At 44.8% G+C, this 16156-nt stretch overlaps 1 protein-coding gene across 2 annotated transcripts in view; it reads left to right on the top strand.

Annotated features, from left to right (window-relative positions):
• The window catches only part of MEIS2 (Meis homeobox 2), a 234817-nt gene that overhangs the window by 66310 nt on the left and 152351 nt on the right, over nt 1–16156 (top strand). For both annotated transcript variants that reach the window (XM_004712690.4, XM_004712687.3), the window contains exon 7: nt 2346–2491. In XM_004712690.4, the coding sequence (XP_004712747.1) occupies nt 2346–2491 (146 nt within the window). The remainder of the gene's footprint in view (nt 1–2345; nt 2492–16156) is intronic.

The following is a 16156-nucleotide window of genomic DNA, read 5'->3' as shown; positions in this document are numbered from 1 at the left end:
AGGGAGCCCACATGGATTTACCTTAGCAGACAAAGATATCTTTATCCATAGTCGGGAGACAGACAGACCGACTGACTTCAAACTTGCACTTGCAGTGTGGATTTTTCCCCCCCTCATCTCCGGGTACTGCTTTTCAAAATCGCCTCGGGCTACAGAACAGCACCTCAGATCCCCAAGGCCCACTGGCTGGCTGCTAATAGCCACTCTCCATCTGTGTCACATGAGCAGCTGATGAGACCGCTCCAGTGTCTGTCTGTCGGAGAGCACATCCGCCCAGGTTACGATGCGAGGGTTGGCAAGGAGCAGTCAGAAACCATTAGTGTGGGTGAGGATTTGCCTTGCAGCAGTTCCTTGGCATGGTGGAAAGAGTGTGTGTGTCCCCAAGTGGAGTTTGAGTCTGTGTGCGCGCGCGCGCGCGCGCGCTCGCTTGTGTATGCACTCGGCCCCTGTGCAAGCAACCCCCTCATGTACATGTGTGTGCAGGGAGGGTAGACAGATGAAGACTAACCTCTAGAGGCACAGCATTCAGAAAGCCAAATGCCTTTTGTTTCCCTGCACTCTGGTTACTTCCTTGACTATTTGGGGTCCCTTTGGCTCACTTTTTTTTTTTTTTTAACATCGTAACAGAAGGCAAAGAAAAAGAGAACAACTTCGGGGTCATGCTCTGGTGTTTGGGCAGATGGCAGGAACGGCTCTGCCTGGGGCAGGGTGGTGGAATGAAGTGGCTGTCAGTCTGTGACTAGTGAGGGTCATCTCTCCCATGTGATGGAGGGCATGGCATTGCAGTGAAAATGGAAATGTCAATAAAATTAATCTGCCAGCCCTTTGCTGTGGCTTTTTTGCTTCTCTGGTCAAAGAAGGTTGAAGGCTTTTGTTTGTTTGTTATTATTATTTGGGCGAGAAAGGAAAAAACACAGGTACAGAGAAGCTCACAGAGTGCACCCAGAAGTTAGACCAGGAGTGGCCGGGTGGGCAGGCAGGGAGTTAGAAGGCTCTCAGAGGAGAAGGGAGCCAGTGCAGGAACGAGCTGGTGGATCTATAGCATTCCTCCCGAAGCTACAGAGTGTCTAGCCCCGGCTACATTGAGCATGGAGTTTATTGTTTTAGGCTTTCTTGGACAAGGTTTTTACTTAGCATGGGATTTATGGCATTTACTGCTAATGAATGTCTATTCTTAAATTACAAACCCCCCATCTCAGCGCAATTCCCAGATGTCCTTCCAGGACCCTGGCTTCTGAAACACCAGCAGGGAGCAGAAACTCTCCACTCCTCTGTTCGCCTCTTTCGTGTGGCTCCAGGCTAATGATGTGCAAGGAAAACACAGCTATCTATAAAGCCCCCGTGCTGTCCCAGTATTCTTCATTTATTTTGCATTTGATTATGCCACAAGTCGGATCTTGTTTCTTTCCCTTTTTTAAAGTTATTAGTTCAAATATTAATGTAGGGATGTGGCATATATTGCTGCTCTTGATTGATGCCTTCCCCAAAACAGGAAGACGTGCTCGTATGAATTTTAAGAAAATAGGGGTCCTGCAATGCCTTGCCAGAAGAGTTTTTCAGATACATAATTTAGATGCCCTCCAGGCAGGCTTTCAAGGCATTTTTGCCGGAGGGCAAGAAAAAATAACTATGACTGTTAAAAGTAAATGATTTTTGCTAATGCACAATTAATGCCAGGGAAAAGCACAGAAGAGAAAGATGTTGATAGAAACTTCTGATGAAGTAAGCCCCTACCTTTAGGTGCTTCTTCTCTTTTCTTTCTGAATGATAATGATCAGTGGTGCGGGAAGCTACAAGTTTTCATGTCATGCAGATGCTGGGTGCAGGGTGGCAAGTGGAGTGTGCCACTGGGTGTGTGCCCGGGAGGTGACAGTTCTGGGAGGGGCTGAGCAGGGAGCGTGTTATGTGCAACGAACAGTGACACCGTTACTGTCACCTATGCAGGCAGCCTAGAATATATAGACCACAGAACATTTCACTCCATGACCCTGCAGCCAGTGCTCACTATAGGCTGGGGATGCGTTTGCACCGAATGGGTTTTCTAGGGCGGTTTTCCCACGTTGGATTCCATAATTGACAAAGAGCTACTGCACTGTGTCAAGCGCACAATTATAATTGAATTAATGATATGGGCGAGTGTGAGACACACAAAATTAACATTTGAAGAGGCCTGGTTTAATTTTGTCTTTTACATATTTGTGTCTCCAATTATACTTTAATGAAAGGGAATATACCCGCTTAATGGATTTCTTTCAACAAGCTTAGCTGAGCTCATCATTAGCTGCACGTTGTTGTTGGCACCCTCCCTATGTGTTCTCTTAATGCATTTTATTTCTTTTTACTAGGGGATGGTTTAGACAACAGTGTAGCTTCACCTGGTACAGGTGACGACGATGATCCGGACAAGGACAAAAAACGACAGAAGAAAAGAGGCATTTTCCCCAAAGTAGCAACAAATATCATGAGAGCATGGCTCTTCCAGCATCTCACAGTAAGTCAAGATGAAAAGAGTCCAAACGTTTTTTGTTGTTTCGCTGTCTGCTGGCAAGTGGCAGTGGCTCAGACGAATATGTAGGTATGTGAAGCAGGTGTCTTTCTTTCTTGGAATCGGATGACTAGCTGTGGATGGTTCAAGCACCTGTCACCTTCCAGAGAGCATCCTCTGGAAGGGAGCATTATTTTCCTGTCTGTTTTCCAGTACAGGTCAGGTGTGGATCTTACCCAAGATGCTCTAGAACCCTAAATGGTATCTGTGAGGAAATGTGTTACTTCTGCTTCAAGGGTACGTCAGAGTGAGCCCAGATCGGGCGACTGCAGCCCCCAGCTGGGGGAACGAGCTATAAGGAAGGGATCCCACAGGTATTGCTGCTGACACTGGAGGTGACAGATCCCATCTAGTCTAGGAAGCAAAAAGAGTACCTTCCACATGCATGTCCAATTTGCCAGTGTCTGGTGCAACTGGAATCACCAGAGCTGCCTGCAAGCATGCCATGTACTGGTGTGACAAACGTAGAAGGGTTTTATAGGTGCTGTGCTGCTTTGTTTAAGGTGGAGATCAGCAGTTTTGTTTTGTTTTCTTTTGAGCTGTTCAGGGTCCCTCTTTTCACAGCCAGGCCGAGTCACTTCCGGCGAGGCCTTAGCTCCGTGCAGCGTCTTCTCGGTGACAGTGGATCTTTGCCCTACTGCGTGCCTTTGGTTCTGTGTGTCCTTGTTACACCGTTGGCTCTGCGACTCTCGCGGGAGAAAACAAAGTCACAATCTGTTTTGAGAGAGGAACTTAGATTTTACTGTGCATAGGGAAATACGGGGAAGATGGTAAATATTTCTGCAGCTTTCTTGCTATAATATTATTTTCAGGCCTATGTAGAAGAATGCTTCGAAATCGAGTCGCACATTGCAAGCAGAAGGTCTTCTTTGATTATCCAACTTGTGTGTTGCCATGCTGAATGACATTAGTTGCAGTGTCATGAGTCCAGGAAAAGGTGTCACTCTTATTTATGGCGCTGGCTGCTGATCAGCTCTCCTCTAGCCCAGCGACAAAGGGCAAGGGGTGGAGCGGGTGTGGGGAGGGACAAGTGAAAGATTCACATTCCTAAATAGGCCATTTTGATGTAAGGACATTAGTAGCAAACTAAGGTGTATCGATCCGGCCAGCGGTGTTAGGATTAGCTGGGGGAGCCCACGCCGCTGCCTGGGCAATGGTTATTCCTGCCGTGCAAGCTATGGCCATTTCAAAGGTCAGGGCCCTTCGCTGACTCGGCTCAGAGGAATTAGACAGAACATGCGGTCTCTGGGCTGATTACTTAACCAAAGACAAAATAATGAGTCCTAAGCAAATAGTGACTAATTGAAAGGGCTGTAAATCCATTACATATTGGTCAGGGATAATCAGGAGGATTTAATCACTTTTATCTATTCAGGAGCACTGAAGCTGCGACAGCAAAGCCCTGAACCTTGCCATGTGGTTATTATTCTCATCATTATCAAAATTACTTCACAGCTGTCGTTTGCTACATCACCTCAGCTGGAGATTTACTAACCTGTAAAATGTTTTTAATTTGGAAGTCGGAGTGAGTGTGAGGGCAGGGGTTTCATGCTTGTAACCGAAGGTTGATTTGGTTAGAGTTGCAACCCAGGAAGCTCAGGGCTCTGCCCACGGCAGGCACGTGGCTCCTCGATCCCCACGAGCTCACCTGTCTGTCTGCTGCCATCTTTCCAGTTTCCCTCACGGGCTACCTCTCTGGGTCCCCGCTGCCAACACCCAACCCCAAACCAAGCAGGCCCCCTCCTTCAGCCCCTGCTTCCCAAGCAAACATCTACCTGACGTTCAGGAATCGAAATCAAATGCTTCGGGAATTTGGCTGCTCTGTTTACAAATGAGGAAACGGAGACCCAGAGAGGGCAGTAATTGGGGCCAGGTCAAGCTGGTACCAGGACCCAAGACTGCTGAATTCCCCACGCTGTGTTTTTCCCACCACATGACGTCGGATGACTTGGCAGAAGCCGTCACCACCTTGAACGGTTTCAGATGAATCTCCTGGCCTCTGCCACCAATAAGCACAGAGTCTAAGAGGGGCTGTGTGAGGTTGGGGAGCAGGGGCTCTTTTCTCCGCCCCCTCCCCAAGCCCCCAGCTTTCCCTGTGGAGAAGACTTGCTTGTACTGCTCTCTGCAACCAGCTCTTCCCTCCCTGCCAATCATGTGGGAGTTGAGTCCCATGGGGAAATATCAGGAGCCCTTGGCTCTTATCGTGTGAGTGCCTGATCTTCCGACTTCCTGTCCAGGATGGTGCCTTTTGTGCTCGTCGTCCTGAGCTGTGTGTGCTGGTTGTTCCGGGCCCTGGCTCTGCTCTCACTGGCCTTGCGAGGTGCTGCAAGCATTCTCCCCACCCCGAAGGTGCTTCCATCTAGCCAAGTGTGCGCAAGGCTTGGCGTAGCGTGCCCTCCAAGTGGGGGAGAGAGAGTACTCAAATAAGCTGAACAGGGTGGTCAGGAAGGTTGCATTTTAAGTTCACGAGTGGTCAGTGTTGAGCGGCCATCCGCACAATTGGCAGTTCGAATCCACCAACAGCTCTCGGGAGGAAGACGGGGCTTTCAGTCCAGTAAACAGTTACAGTCTCGGACCCACAGGGGTCCCTCTGAGTCAGCACTGACTGATGGCAGAGTTTGGTTTGGAGTTCCCCATCGACTTCGGTCAGTCTGTGAAATCAGCTGGACTTGTCGCTCCCCGTCTTGAGGGCAAGAGGCACAAGCTGCAGGATGTGCAGTTGCCTTTGACGCCTGCTCTGAGGCTGCACTCAGGACTACGACTCTCATGCTGCACTCAGGACTACGATGTCCGAGCGTTGCTCTCCTCTCGCCTTCTGGTCATCCTGCTTTTCCTTTCCTGTTTTCTTTGAATTTTTCAGTAAGCTTTTAAAAAAATCCTCCCTATGACCCTTCTTGCGCAACATGCCCCTCTCCTTACTTTCTCCCACCTGCTTTGTCTCCTGATCTTCCTGCCCCCCCCTCACCTCCCTTGTGTTTTAAGGAAATCCTCCTCAGCATTGCTTTTGAACAATCCTTTCCCTCTTCATCTCGACTTCACCCCAACTTGCAGAGTAGAGGTTCAGCAGCGTTGACGAGGATGGTCCTGTAAAACAGTTACCCTGCCATCTTTAATGAGCTGCTGGGTCTGAAAGATTTACTGGGCTGTAATTCTGAGCCCAGGAACCAAGAATAGAGACCCCTAACTAGCGACATGTTAATTTAGACTTCCTTTCTTACGTGCACCAACAGGCTTGAGGAAGCCCTCTGAAATAAGAGAGGCCCTGGTATATATTTTCTGTCATTTAATTAATTTCAACTTTCAGAGTGAAATGTTGGCTCTAGTTCACTGCAAATAGATGCAGTCTAAATTATTATTTCATGTAAATTTCTTTACAAGTTCAGGAATCCATGGGCATTCTTTCATTATTAGTCTCTTTAACATTTTTCAAACTGGTTTGTTCCCTATTGTGCAGTATGACCTGTTCTTGTATTACAATAATCCCCGATGTACCCTTTTTTCTTTTCTTTTTTTTAAAAAAGAAGCTAATTGAATTATCTCATTATTTTAATTTGTTAAGCAAATGTATTTTGCATATCAGGATGGGTTCTTAAAGAAGGGGGCTGCTTAGGCTTTGCCCCCTGAATGGGCCATTGGCCCATTTTGACATTCATGCATTCATTAACTAGCAGAACATAAAAGAACTCGGGTTGTATTTTTTTTCCCCCTCCAAACACCCAACCAGCGTGAAGCAACTTTTTCCAATAAGCCACAGGGGTCTCTCTACATATGTTCTCAACTGCAAGCCATTGTCACCTATTCTGAATACCTCAAAAGACCCGGAGGCAAAAAGAACCGCACCTCAACAAAGGCGAACTGTAGCAATTGTTAAATCTTTGTCTCAATATGACAAAAATCATTAACCTTCAATTTTCTTGGAGGAACGAGCCCCGCGACAACTGTAACAGTTAAAATAGTCCTGCGCAGCACCAGTTTGAGGGGTGAAGGTGATACACTGGCAGCCAACTGGTTCTTCTGAGAAAACTGTTGAAACCAGATGCCAAGAGGCAGCACAGGCGTAACCCGAAGGCTGTTCGTTAAATGGAAGCCTTTTCGTCTTCGGAGGTTAAACACTTAGGATTTGCTTAATCTGCTGCGAAGTAGCTAGTTTCTACTTTCTACTCAGCAGTTTTCAAGATATCCTTAAAAAAGAAAAGAAAAAAACAATGACTTAAAAAAACCACCCTAACTTTAAACTTTTGGGAAATGGATGTCTGTTGCACGCCATGTTTTGTTTTCAGAAATCCAAGTAACAAAAGACTGTCTATCGTATACTATTCTTTCCGTCTGCGATTGGTTGATGTCTGCCTGCCTGGTTGCTCAGGCAGAGAAGAAAAGACGAAGGAAGAACATGTGGGAAGTAGATGTGTCCTGCTGGACAATGCCCCCGGGTAACACATAACAAAACAGCACACCAACCAACCTGAGGGACATCCCAGGGAAGTCAGTTCCCGCACTGACACTTGGACATCATGCTATCATAAAAAGTAAATCTGCCATTACAACTGTTCTTGTTCTACTTAAAAGATAGTTATAGAAAAGAAGCAGCAAGAAATAAGACCCAGGCTGACGGTTTATTCATAACCCTGAAAACCCCTCCACACCAACAATCCCTTAGTGTGCTCAGTTAAGCTCCCAGGCACCTCCACTTGCCACCTTCAAGAGCTCCCCCAGTTGTGCTGCAAATAATATATTTGATCATGGAATGAAAACAGGAAGTGTTCACACACAAAGACACCACTTGCTCATACCAGGTTCAGACCACAGGTTTTCGTATTTGAAAACACAGGGATAAAGCTCACAATTAAGGAATGTGGACTTTCTTTCAAAGCTAGGGAATCAGAAGCAAATTTATTTACAAGCAATAGTATCCAGCCATCTTGAACCTGCAGTTTCTAAAACTCTTGCCATTTGTACATGACAACATGCTTCACCTCCTCTCGCTGCCTGTGGGTGAGGGAGACAGCCTGACTCTTGGGTGCATACTCATTTTACCCCTTGCTGATTCTAATGTGCTTTATGGGATTTCAATATATTTTAAAGTAGATTGTCTTATAGAGGTAGTGCACCCATGTAATGAGTAAATACACCTCCATGTCACGTTGAAAAAAACACCTCTCTGTCTCCAGGGAGTTCACCAAGACCATACGACATTAGCCTAGCCAACACACATTTGTTCTTGGACTGCATAAAGAGACGGGCAGATGAAGCGGTTCTGTTGTCTTTTAACTAGTTCCTTCACCTTGTGTTGATCGCAATGCTTATTTTCCTATATGAGGGTAAGTGTTTAGACTAAGAGTACAGGATACACTAGATGTTCGTTTGGTCTCAAGCGGTTACCCTCATTGAACCTCACTTTCCCACTTTGGTAGAATGGGCACAAGTCCAGAACCTACCAAGTCAGGTTGGGGTACAGATTAAATGTTGTAACATCAAGCCATTAGCTCTATGCCTGGCTTACATAATAAGTACATGATCTAAAGTAACTATAATATTATTTCACTATAGTGGACTGGGTAACGGGAGATTTTAGCTGGTGGAACTTGACAGCCCAAAGCGACTTCATACATATTTGCTTAGGATTATATGAAAGGAGGAGACCAACTTTGCTTAAAAAAAAAAATTCTGCATGCCCCTCAGGGGGAAAGAACATAAGTCTCAGTCCAGCCTCCTAAGGAGGACAGGCAGACATTTGATGGCTGCTCATTGATGCCAGGTGACAGCATCAGAGTCTCAGGTCCAGTTGAAAGCCAGAGTATCCCGGTGAGCTTTGGGAGGTGGGCTGGGAGGTGGAGAGAAACCGGTTAGTTCAGAGTGCTTCTGTTGGATCTACTTGCCGGGAGAGTCCTCTCTTGCCCTCAAAGAGTGTCTAGTCTGTCCGGCAGATAGTTTGGCAAGGGTTTTTTATCTCCTTGTATGCAAATTGAAAATAGTCACTATCTGCTCTACCTAATGGGTTGGATGGCTGTGTGGTTCAACAATTTCCTCATTTCGTAAATGTAGTAACATCTGCGAAATCCAGAGTAAGGCAGAAATCCTGTGTAAGGCAGAAAGCTGTCAGAGAAAGAAGATGCAGATATTTCCTACTAATAAATAGCCATAGGAAAATGGTGAGACTGCACCCTATCCAAAGGGGAAATAAGGCAATCCCAGTGAAGCTCAGCTCCCATGAGTCACTCTGCATACGTGCTGCACTAATGGCCAGTCCTTTGCTCATTTGGTTACATGTGTGTGTTTTCAACTGCAGCTTGTACAGGTGACCGATTGATAGTGAATCGCCTCTGGCTCATGTGTGTCACCATTTGGGGAACACAGGTCACCAGACCTTTCTTTTGACGCACTTTTGAGTGGACTCAATCCTCCACCCTTTTTGGTTAGCAGCTGAGCACGTGAACCATTTGCACGACTAAAGGCCTCTGCTTGGAGGACCTCCAACCAAACTCACTGACGTCCAGTGACCTCTGACGCATAGGACAGGATAGCTGCCCTGTGGATTTCGGAGACTGAACTCTTTAAAGGGGTAGAAAGCATCACCTTTCTCATAAAAGGGCCAAGGATGAGGGGTCCAGTCCTGCGCACCTCCATCGTCTATTTCCCAGTGTTTCCACTCGGCACATTTCTACAAGTGTATCCACGCAGAGGTTGGGATGATTTCCATCATCAGACATCTTTTTAAAGATCTTGAATGGTTCATCGAATCAGTATTTCATGGACATTGGTTATTTCGACTTGGAAATTAGTGCCATCATGATTCTGAAATTGGTCTACTTAATACTAATAGCTATAGGCCAAATTAATAACCAAATATGAAATGCTGGTGTTACTTATACAGTGAGAGATGGCCTTCCTCGCTTCCAGAGATGCACGTATGCACTGAATCCACATCGGGCTCAGGGACTGAGAGCTGCTTATGTGGAAATGCATATGCAGATCATACAGCTGAAAAACACGAGCCGGGAGGGCTTCTGACAGACACACCGCAGAGTGAGGCTGCCCCTGGCTTTAGCCTTTGCATTGTTTTTCTGCTTGCCAGGAGAAAACATCTGTGAATTATTTGAATGGAACCTTAGACTGGAGATCGTCTGAATTGATGTCATCTCTGTTTAATTTCAGGAAATGATGTCACAATGCATTAAATAACAATGCTGGGTGATTTGTTTTCCCCTGGACATGCTGTCTAAGCAGTCCTCTTCCTTTGCCATGTTTCCAATTAACTGTAAGCTTGTGCGTTCTTATTTCATAATGCTTGTGGGGGCTGGGGGGTATGTGTCCCGGAGATTGGGGGTGGGAAGATGGGTAATTTCAGAGGTTGCTGAGGTTCCGAGCTAATGGCGCATTCATCCTGTTCTTACTGGGATGGGGCACCCCGAATGTTGCAGCGAGGATCACCGGTGGTGGCCCCCTACAGTAGTGCAGGTGGGTTTCAGAGAATGTCTGCGGAAGACAGCACGTGCGCCCTGATCCTCACCGTCCAGAGAGCTTCTAGATAATGCAATAGCGCCCTGCAGACTGCAGCTTCTGCCTTTATCAAAGTTTCTGTGCATTCCCTTCTTCTGTAAAGAATAGAGGACGTGAGTCAATTCGGTGTGCCATCTGTCGGCGTTTTTACAATTTCTTAAATTAAAGAGACAGGCCAAGAATTTAACGTTGCGTCAAATCCTGGAAACTTCTCTAGAAGAAAGAAACTTGCAATTTAATTTACTGCATCCCTCTGGAGGAAAACCACCAGCACCACAGGACGCCAATTGCCTGCTGCGGTTCCGTGGCCTTTTACTTGAAGTCCCAGTTTGGTGTTCAGAGTCGGGTTAGGAGGGACTCCGCGTTTGAGACCCGGATGTGTGTGGGCCGCAGCAGCCTTTGTCCTCGTGGCTGCGAATGGTGCTGAGGTGGCCAGTGTTTGGGCCAGTGTCTTTCCTGGAGGTGATGAAGTGCTAGGGCCCCTCTGGGCCCAAACCTCATGCTCGAGAGTACACCAGGCAGCTCTGTCTTGAGAGAAGTTGCGCAGGGACTGACTAAGAAAATTAACTCCGAGATTATTAGCCACTAGCTGACAGACACATTTGAAAAATAAGTGACTGAGTAAGGAGCTTGCAGAATCAAATGCTTATTAAATTACCATCAAAGAGAAACTAAAATAATCATTAGCTCAAAGTTTCGCACCCAATTCATAAAATATCACTCTGAGCATAATTGTTTAAAAATACCTTAAAGAATTCAAGTAGACAGGAAATTGAAGACCCTTGAATAAAAGAAAATAGAAGGCATGTGCATATCTGAATATTCAGCTATTTAAAAACTCTGAGAACAGAGAGCCATTAAATGCTGTTTAGTCAGATCCCTGAATATTCATTCCAGTCATAGAGAAACATTTCCATTGCTTCCTTCCACAGGACCACCGTTTGCACGTGTGTGGCATGGTAAAGTGGCGTTTCCTGGGAGTGGAAGGCAAGGCTGACTGGGTTAGGAGAAGCATGTTGACCATGCCTCAACTCTGCCACTGGAAAGGGTCATGAAGTGACCTTAGCATTCAGAATTAATTTTGATTCTAGAGAATGTTACTGCGCAGATTCCAGAGGACTCCTGGAAATGCCCTGCCTCCTCAGTGCTATCCTGTTTCTTTACGATTTGAAACAGACTATGAAGTATAAATATGACACCCAGCCCCACTGCTCCTGCTAAGAAAGAGTGACTTGGTTGGGAAACACTAGGTTGGTTTGAATGAATTTGCCTTATTATAGTCATGTGCTGCACACCACTTTCTAAATTGATTGGCAGCAGTTGTTTACAGTAGGCAAAGTAATCACTGGCACCCTTTAAAGGTGTATTATCCTCTTAAAACATAATAGTAATGCCATTTTCATGCTTTTACATTTGGTATTCATATTTTGAACTGCCACGTCCCAAATCTGCCAGAACTAATTTAAGTTGTATTTATCTAATAGTAGATAAGTTGTCAAGTCACAATATAATGGCAGATAATTTTTCTTAAACTATAGTTTCACTTCTTGGTTATTATAGATAACAAGAATATTTGTAGAATCTGACTTGATTGTCCATACACACACACACAAACACACACATGTACAACTCAAGAGATTACTGTGGTGGGATTCTAGAATGACAAGCATTGGAGAGAAAATTGTCTGAGTATTTTTAGCACTATAAAAAAATGTAACCATGGGTAACTAAATAATGAGTCTCTTGTAACCCACTTCCCCAAGTTTATGAGTATCTTCTTGGTAGAACACAGCTAGATGATTAAAAGTCAAACTTGTTCATTTTTGAACCAAAGCTAGCTGCTGAATTTAATGTTAATACCTCAGTTACCACTTTCTAAATAGGTGTCTAGATTTACATATTGAACGATTGTCCTCTCGCTTCCATCAAGTCCTGGCCACCCTATTGGGACAGAGTCGAACTGCCCCTGTGGATTTCTGAGACTAACTCTGTGAGCGTTGAAAGCCTCCTCTTTCTCCTGTAGAGCAGCTGGTGAGTTCAAACTACCGACCTTGAGGTTAGCAGACCAAAACGTAATCCACCATGCCACCTGGACCACAAATATCTCAGAGCTTATTTTGGCTGGAAATAACAGCTTGGGATTCCATAACTAATAATTTAGAAAGAGGTATCCCATAACGTGGGCCATTTACAGATGTAAAGTTGTTCCCTTCCCCCGGCCCCCCCAACTGGGACACATAATGGGACTCCATCATAAGCCAACAATAAATACCGTGTGTGTGTGTGTGTGTGTGTGTGTGTGTGTGTGTGTGTGTGTGTACGGGAGGTGGCACTACACTCGTCTTTTTAAAAGGAAAAGCCATTTATCCATAGAAGCAATGAGTGCTGGATGATTCCCCAGAGGCTTGGTGGCATGTTGGAACTTTATTTAAAAGCAGCCTTATTTTTTTCCCTATGGTGAAAAGTTGAAGGTTCCATTTCAGTATTTCAAGATACCTGCAGGCAGCTCATGCGTTGTTATACTGTCTCAAACCCTGCCATACAGTGAATTAAAAAAAAAAGTCCACAGTGTTAAGAGAGCATGGGCAATATGGGATCATTATTAGTCAATTATAGGCTCAGGTTTTGCTTTCGTTTCTGGGAAACTATAAGTTCAGACCTGTGTGGCAAAATCCCACTGATTACTTGATGGCACTTTGATAAAGACTCCTCTTACAGCTTAATCCTGAAGCTTTTATGTTCTCTGGTGAACCGCTTACGTGATAATCAAATATGACCATGTGGAAAGGCATCCATTTTTAACACGACCTTCGTTACCAGCCTGGGCGTCCTTTGAAAATCATCTGGTTTTTTGTTTTTCTTAAGCAGTGCAAGTTTGTAGAAAATAGTGATTTGTTGTCTTTTGGTACTTACGTGCATGTGCTATCTTTGTCAGAGAGTGAAATAAATGGATGAGTTCATAAGTATATGCGATCTAGCTAAATAGAAATTGCTTAAATCTCATGAGTCTGTGGTTGAGCCTGATTGATGCAGACACTGCAAGTGCTTATAGTTCTTGAAAGAATGAGTGTTCCCCCCACCTGTTAGATAATAAGAATAATCTGTTAATTCTTATTATGTTTTACACACACACAAATATTTCAGGCCAGGGGCAAACGAAATCCTTACTGCTTATATAGCCAGACAGGCATCCTTGGGTGGCACAAATGGTGAACGCGTTTGGCTACAAACCTAAAGGTTGAAGGTTAAATTGTACCCAGAGGTGTTTCCGAAGAAAAACTTGATGGTCTACTCCCCAAAAGGTAGCCATTGAAAGCTCTATGGAGCACAGTTCTTTGCTGGCACAATGGGACTGGGGTGAGTCGCTCTTGACTCAATGGCACTTGGTTTATGAGACTGTACCAGTGGCTGCTCATTGGTGGCAGACTTGCTTGAGGTTGCTTGACTAGCATTGTCGTGATATATCAGTGCTTACTCTCGGGGTCATTTTGAGCAGGTCATTTAACATACATGAGTGAGGGTTTTCTGACTCAGCTAGTTGAGACTCCAGAGAGCCTTTTGGAAAGGGCAAAAAACGCTATTCAAGTATAGAACATTATCCACGAATATTTCCATTCATCTACTAAGATAATTAATTTTCCTTGCCTCAGTTCCATGCAACTTGAACGTGTCTATGGGTGAAACACTGTTTAAAAAAAAACAACATGGTACTTGGTCCCGTTGACCTACATCTGTTCAGAATGGGGATTAAGTTCTACGGAGAGTGTGATGTGTGCCAGGACAAAGGCAAAGACCTTGCAGAGCGCCCATAATGTGGCATCGTTTGAGTGACACCGTGAGACTGACGATGTAATCATTGGAGTTTTCTGAACACAAGTAGTTGGGTGAGATGTAACCTCATGGTCAACTTATTCTCACTTGGTGGTGTCGTAGCTTGGAAACCCAGTCCTTGGGGATTTGCACACCACTGTGCTTTTTCCATGCACTCTTCATCCTGAGAGTTCATCACTGCACAAGCCTGTCAGTTTTCATTCTGGCCCAGGTTTGGGGGAATTAGTTTCATCTTCAAAACGATGACCTCCTGGTCCTCCCCAAGGTCGGTTGAATCCTGTGATAGACTTATCTCACTGCCACATAGATTTGTGAAATTATTTCTTTTTCCCTAAAGGTAGTTTCTCTCTGGATGCTAAGTACAGCTTCCTTTCATTCTACATTCAAGGACCCGGGGGTGCTGTAGCTTTAAAGGCAGAAGCTACTTTGGCCGGAGCATAGAATACACATGTGAGAACAGGGAGGGCAGTTTGGGAAAGCCTATTGAAGTCCTAGATTTAGGCACATTAGCCAGCTATCCAGATGCAGGAAACTCTCTGAAAGTTAGAAATGCTGGCACTACTGTTTGAGATTTGGGCCTGATCTTTGTAGAAGCGAATGTCTGAAAACAGGCCACTGGATAAAGAAAACATGCCTAGAGCAAACATGTTAGACTGCCCGCGTCTTCAAAGTTATTAGCCTACTAACCTTTTTCAGGAAAAAAAATCATCAGTGCCCTCTTAGCCATTAAAACCCTTTGTGCTGTTGCTCATAATCCAGCATAAAGTGTAGGTATCTGCTTTTGCAGCCACTCCCCCCAGGGGCTAGTTCCACTCCCCCCAGGGGCTAGTATCGCCCACTTTGGGCAACACTGAGTTAGAGAATAGAACCTTGGTAATGACTGCCTTTAAAGGGTGGAAGAGAGAAAGTCATGAACTGAGATAAAGACACCAGACCAGCGGGACCATAATCAGATAATGTGAGGAGGGCAGGAGTTTTAAAGTAGAAGCAGATTCTATAGAAAGGTCAAGGACAGTGATGGTTAAAAATGACCCTTTGGCACTAGGAACTTAGGGTTAGTTCTTGGGTTTGCGGGTTGAGAAGTGAACATGCAGAGCCGGGAGGGGCCTATGAAGAACAGTATTGGGGTGGGTAGGGCTCTTTAACAAAATGCCAAGTGGATCAGGTGGATCAGCCAAGGGAAGGAATCTGAGAGATCCTAGGAGGGAGAGAGGGAAGTGTAGATATGGAGGCTGGAGATACTAAGAATGGTTAATGCAGGTTTTCCAAGGAGAGGAAGCCAATAAAAGAGTGAATATAATGGTCATTGCAGAAGTAGAAAGGTAGAGAGGAGACAGATATAAGCTATAGGGTAGGGAGAAAACTGAAGGAGTCCTCATGACACTGTGGTGTAAGCACTAGACCCGAGGTTGATGGTTCAAAATCATTTGCCTCTCTAAGGGAGAAAAATGAGGCTGACTACCACAACATAAACATTTATGGTCTTGGAAATCCTATAGGGTCACTATAAGTCAGAATCTATTGGATAGCAATGAGTTTCCTTTTGCAGTCTAGTTAGTGAGTGTGGAGAGTGTGATCAGACTGAATTAGGAAGTGTGCACAGAAGTGAAACTATGGAGCAAATGGGGCCAGACTGGAATAGACCCTCCCCAAATTATTTCATCCTTCCTATTGCAGTGCTCACTAACTCAGGACCTACATCTTTGGCCATTGGGTAGAGTGACTCACTGAGACCCTATATAGGGTTTCTGAGACTAAATTGTTATGGGAACACGAAGCTTCATCTTTGTCTCATTGAGTGGCTCATGGATTTAAGCAGCCAACCTGGTGGTTCACAACCCAGTGCCTAACTCACAGCTCAGGGTGCCTCAGCTCAGGCTATACTCATTAACAAAGACACAGACAGACAATAGGGAAAAGCCTAAATTTATTATTGGACAACAGGAAGGAGAGGGAGGGTATTAATAAGGGAATTATTAAAATGGCTGCTGAATAAGTAAAAATTCCAGTGAGTTATTTTTAACTTGATGTGTAACTGAAAAAGGGTTAAGAAAAGTCCAAATTTTTATTAAAAAAGTGAAATAAAGAAGACTTTGCCCGGAGTATTGTTAAAATTTACTGTAGGTATAGTACTAGATTATGTAATTGACAAACTGATTACTTTGACCACATAAGAAATCCATAAATCAACCCAACATATAAAGAAATGTGTTAATTTTTAAATCATTTTTGGGGGGCTCATACAATTCATCAGAATACATAGATCAATTGTGTAAAGCACAC

This window comes from Echinops telfairi, unplaced genomic scaffold (genome assembly GCF_000313985.2).
Source record: "Echinops telfairi isolate 266 unplaced genomic scaffold, ASM31398v2 ScPeMD7_18;HRSCAF=68, whole genome shotgun sequence".
NCBI lineage: Eukaryota > Metazoa > Chordata > Mammalia > Afrosoricida > Tenrecidae > Echinops > Echinops telfairi.
The sequence above is the reverse complement of the archived record's forward strand: the minus strand, read 5'-3'. Positions and strand labels throughout refer to the sequence as shown.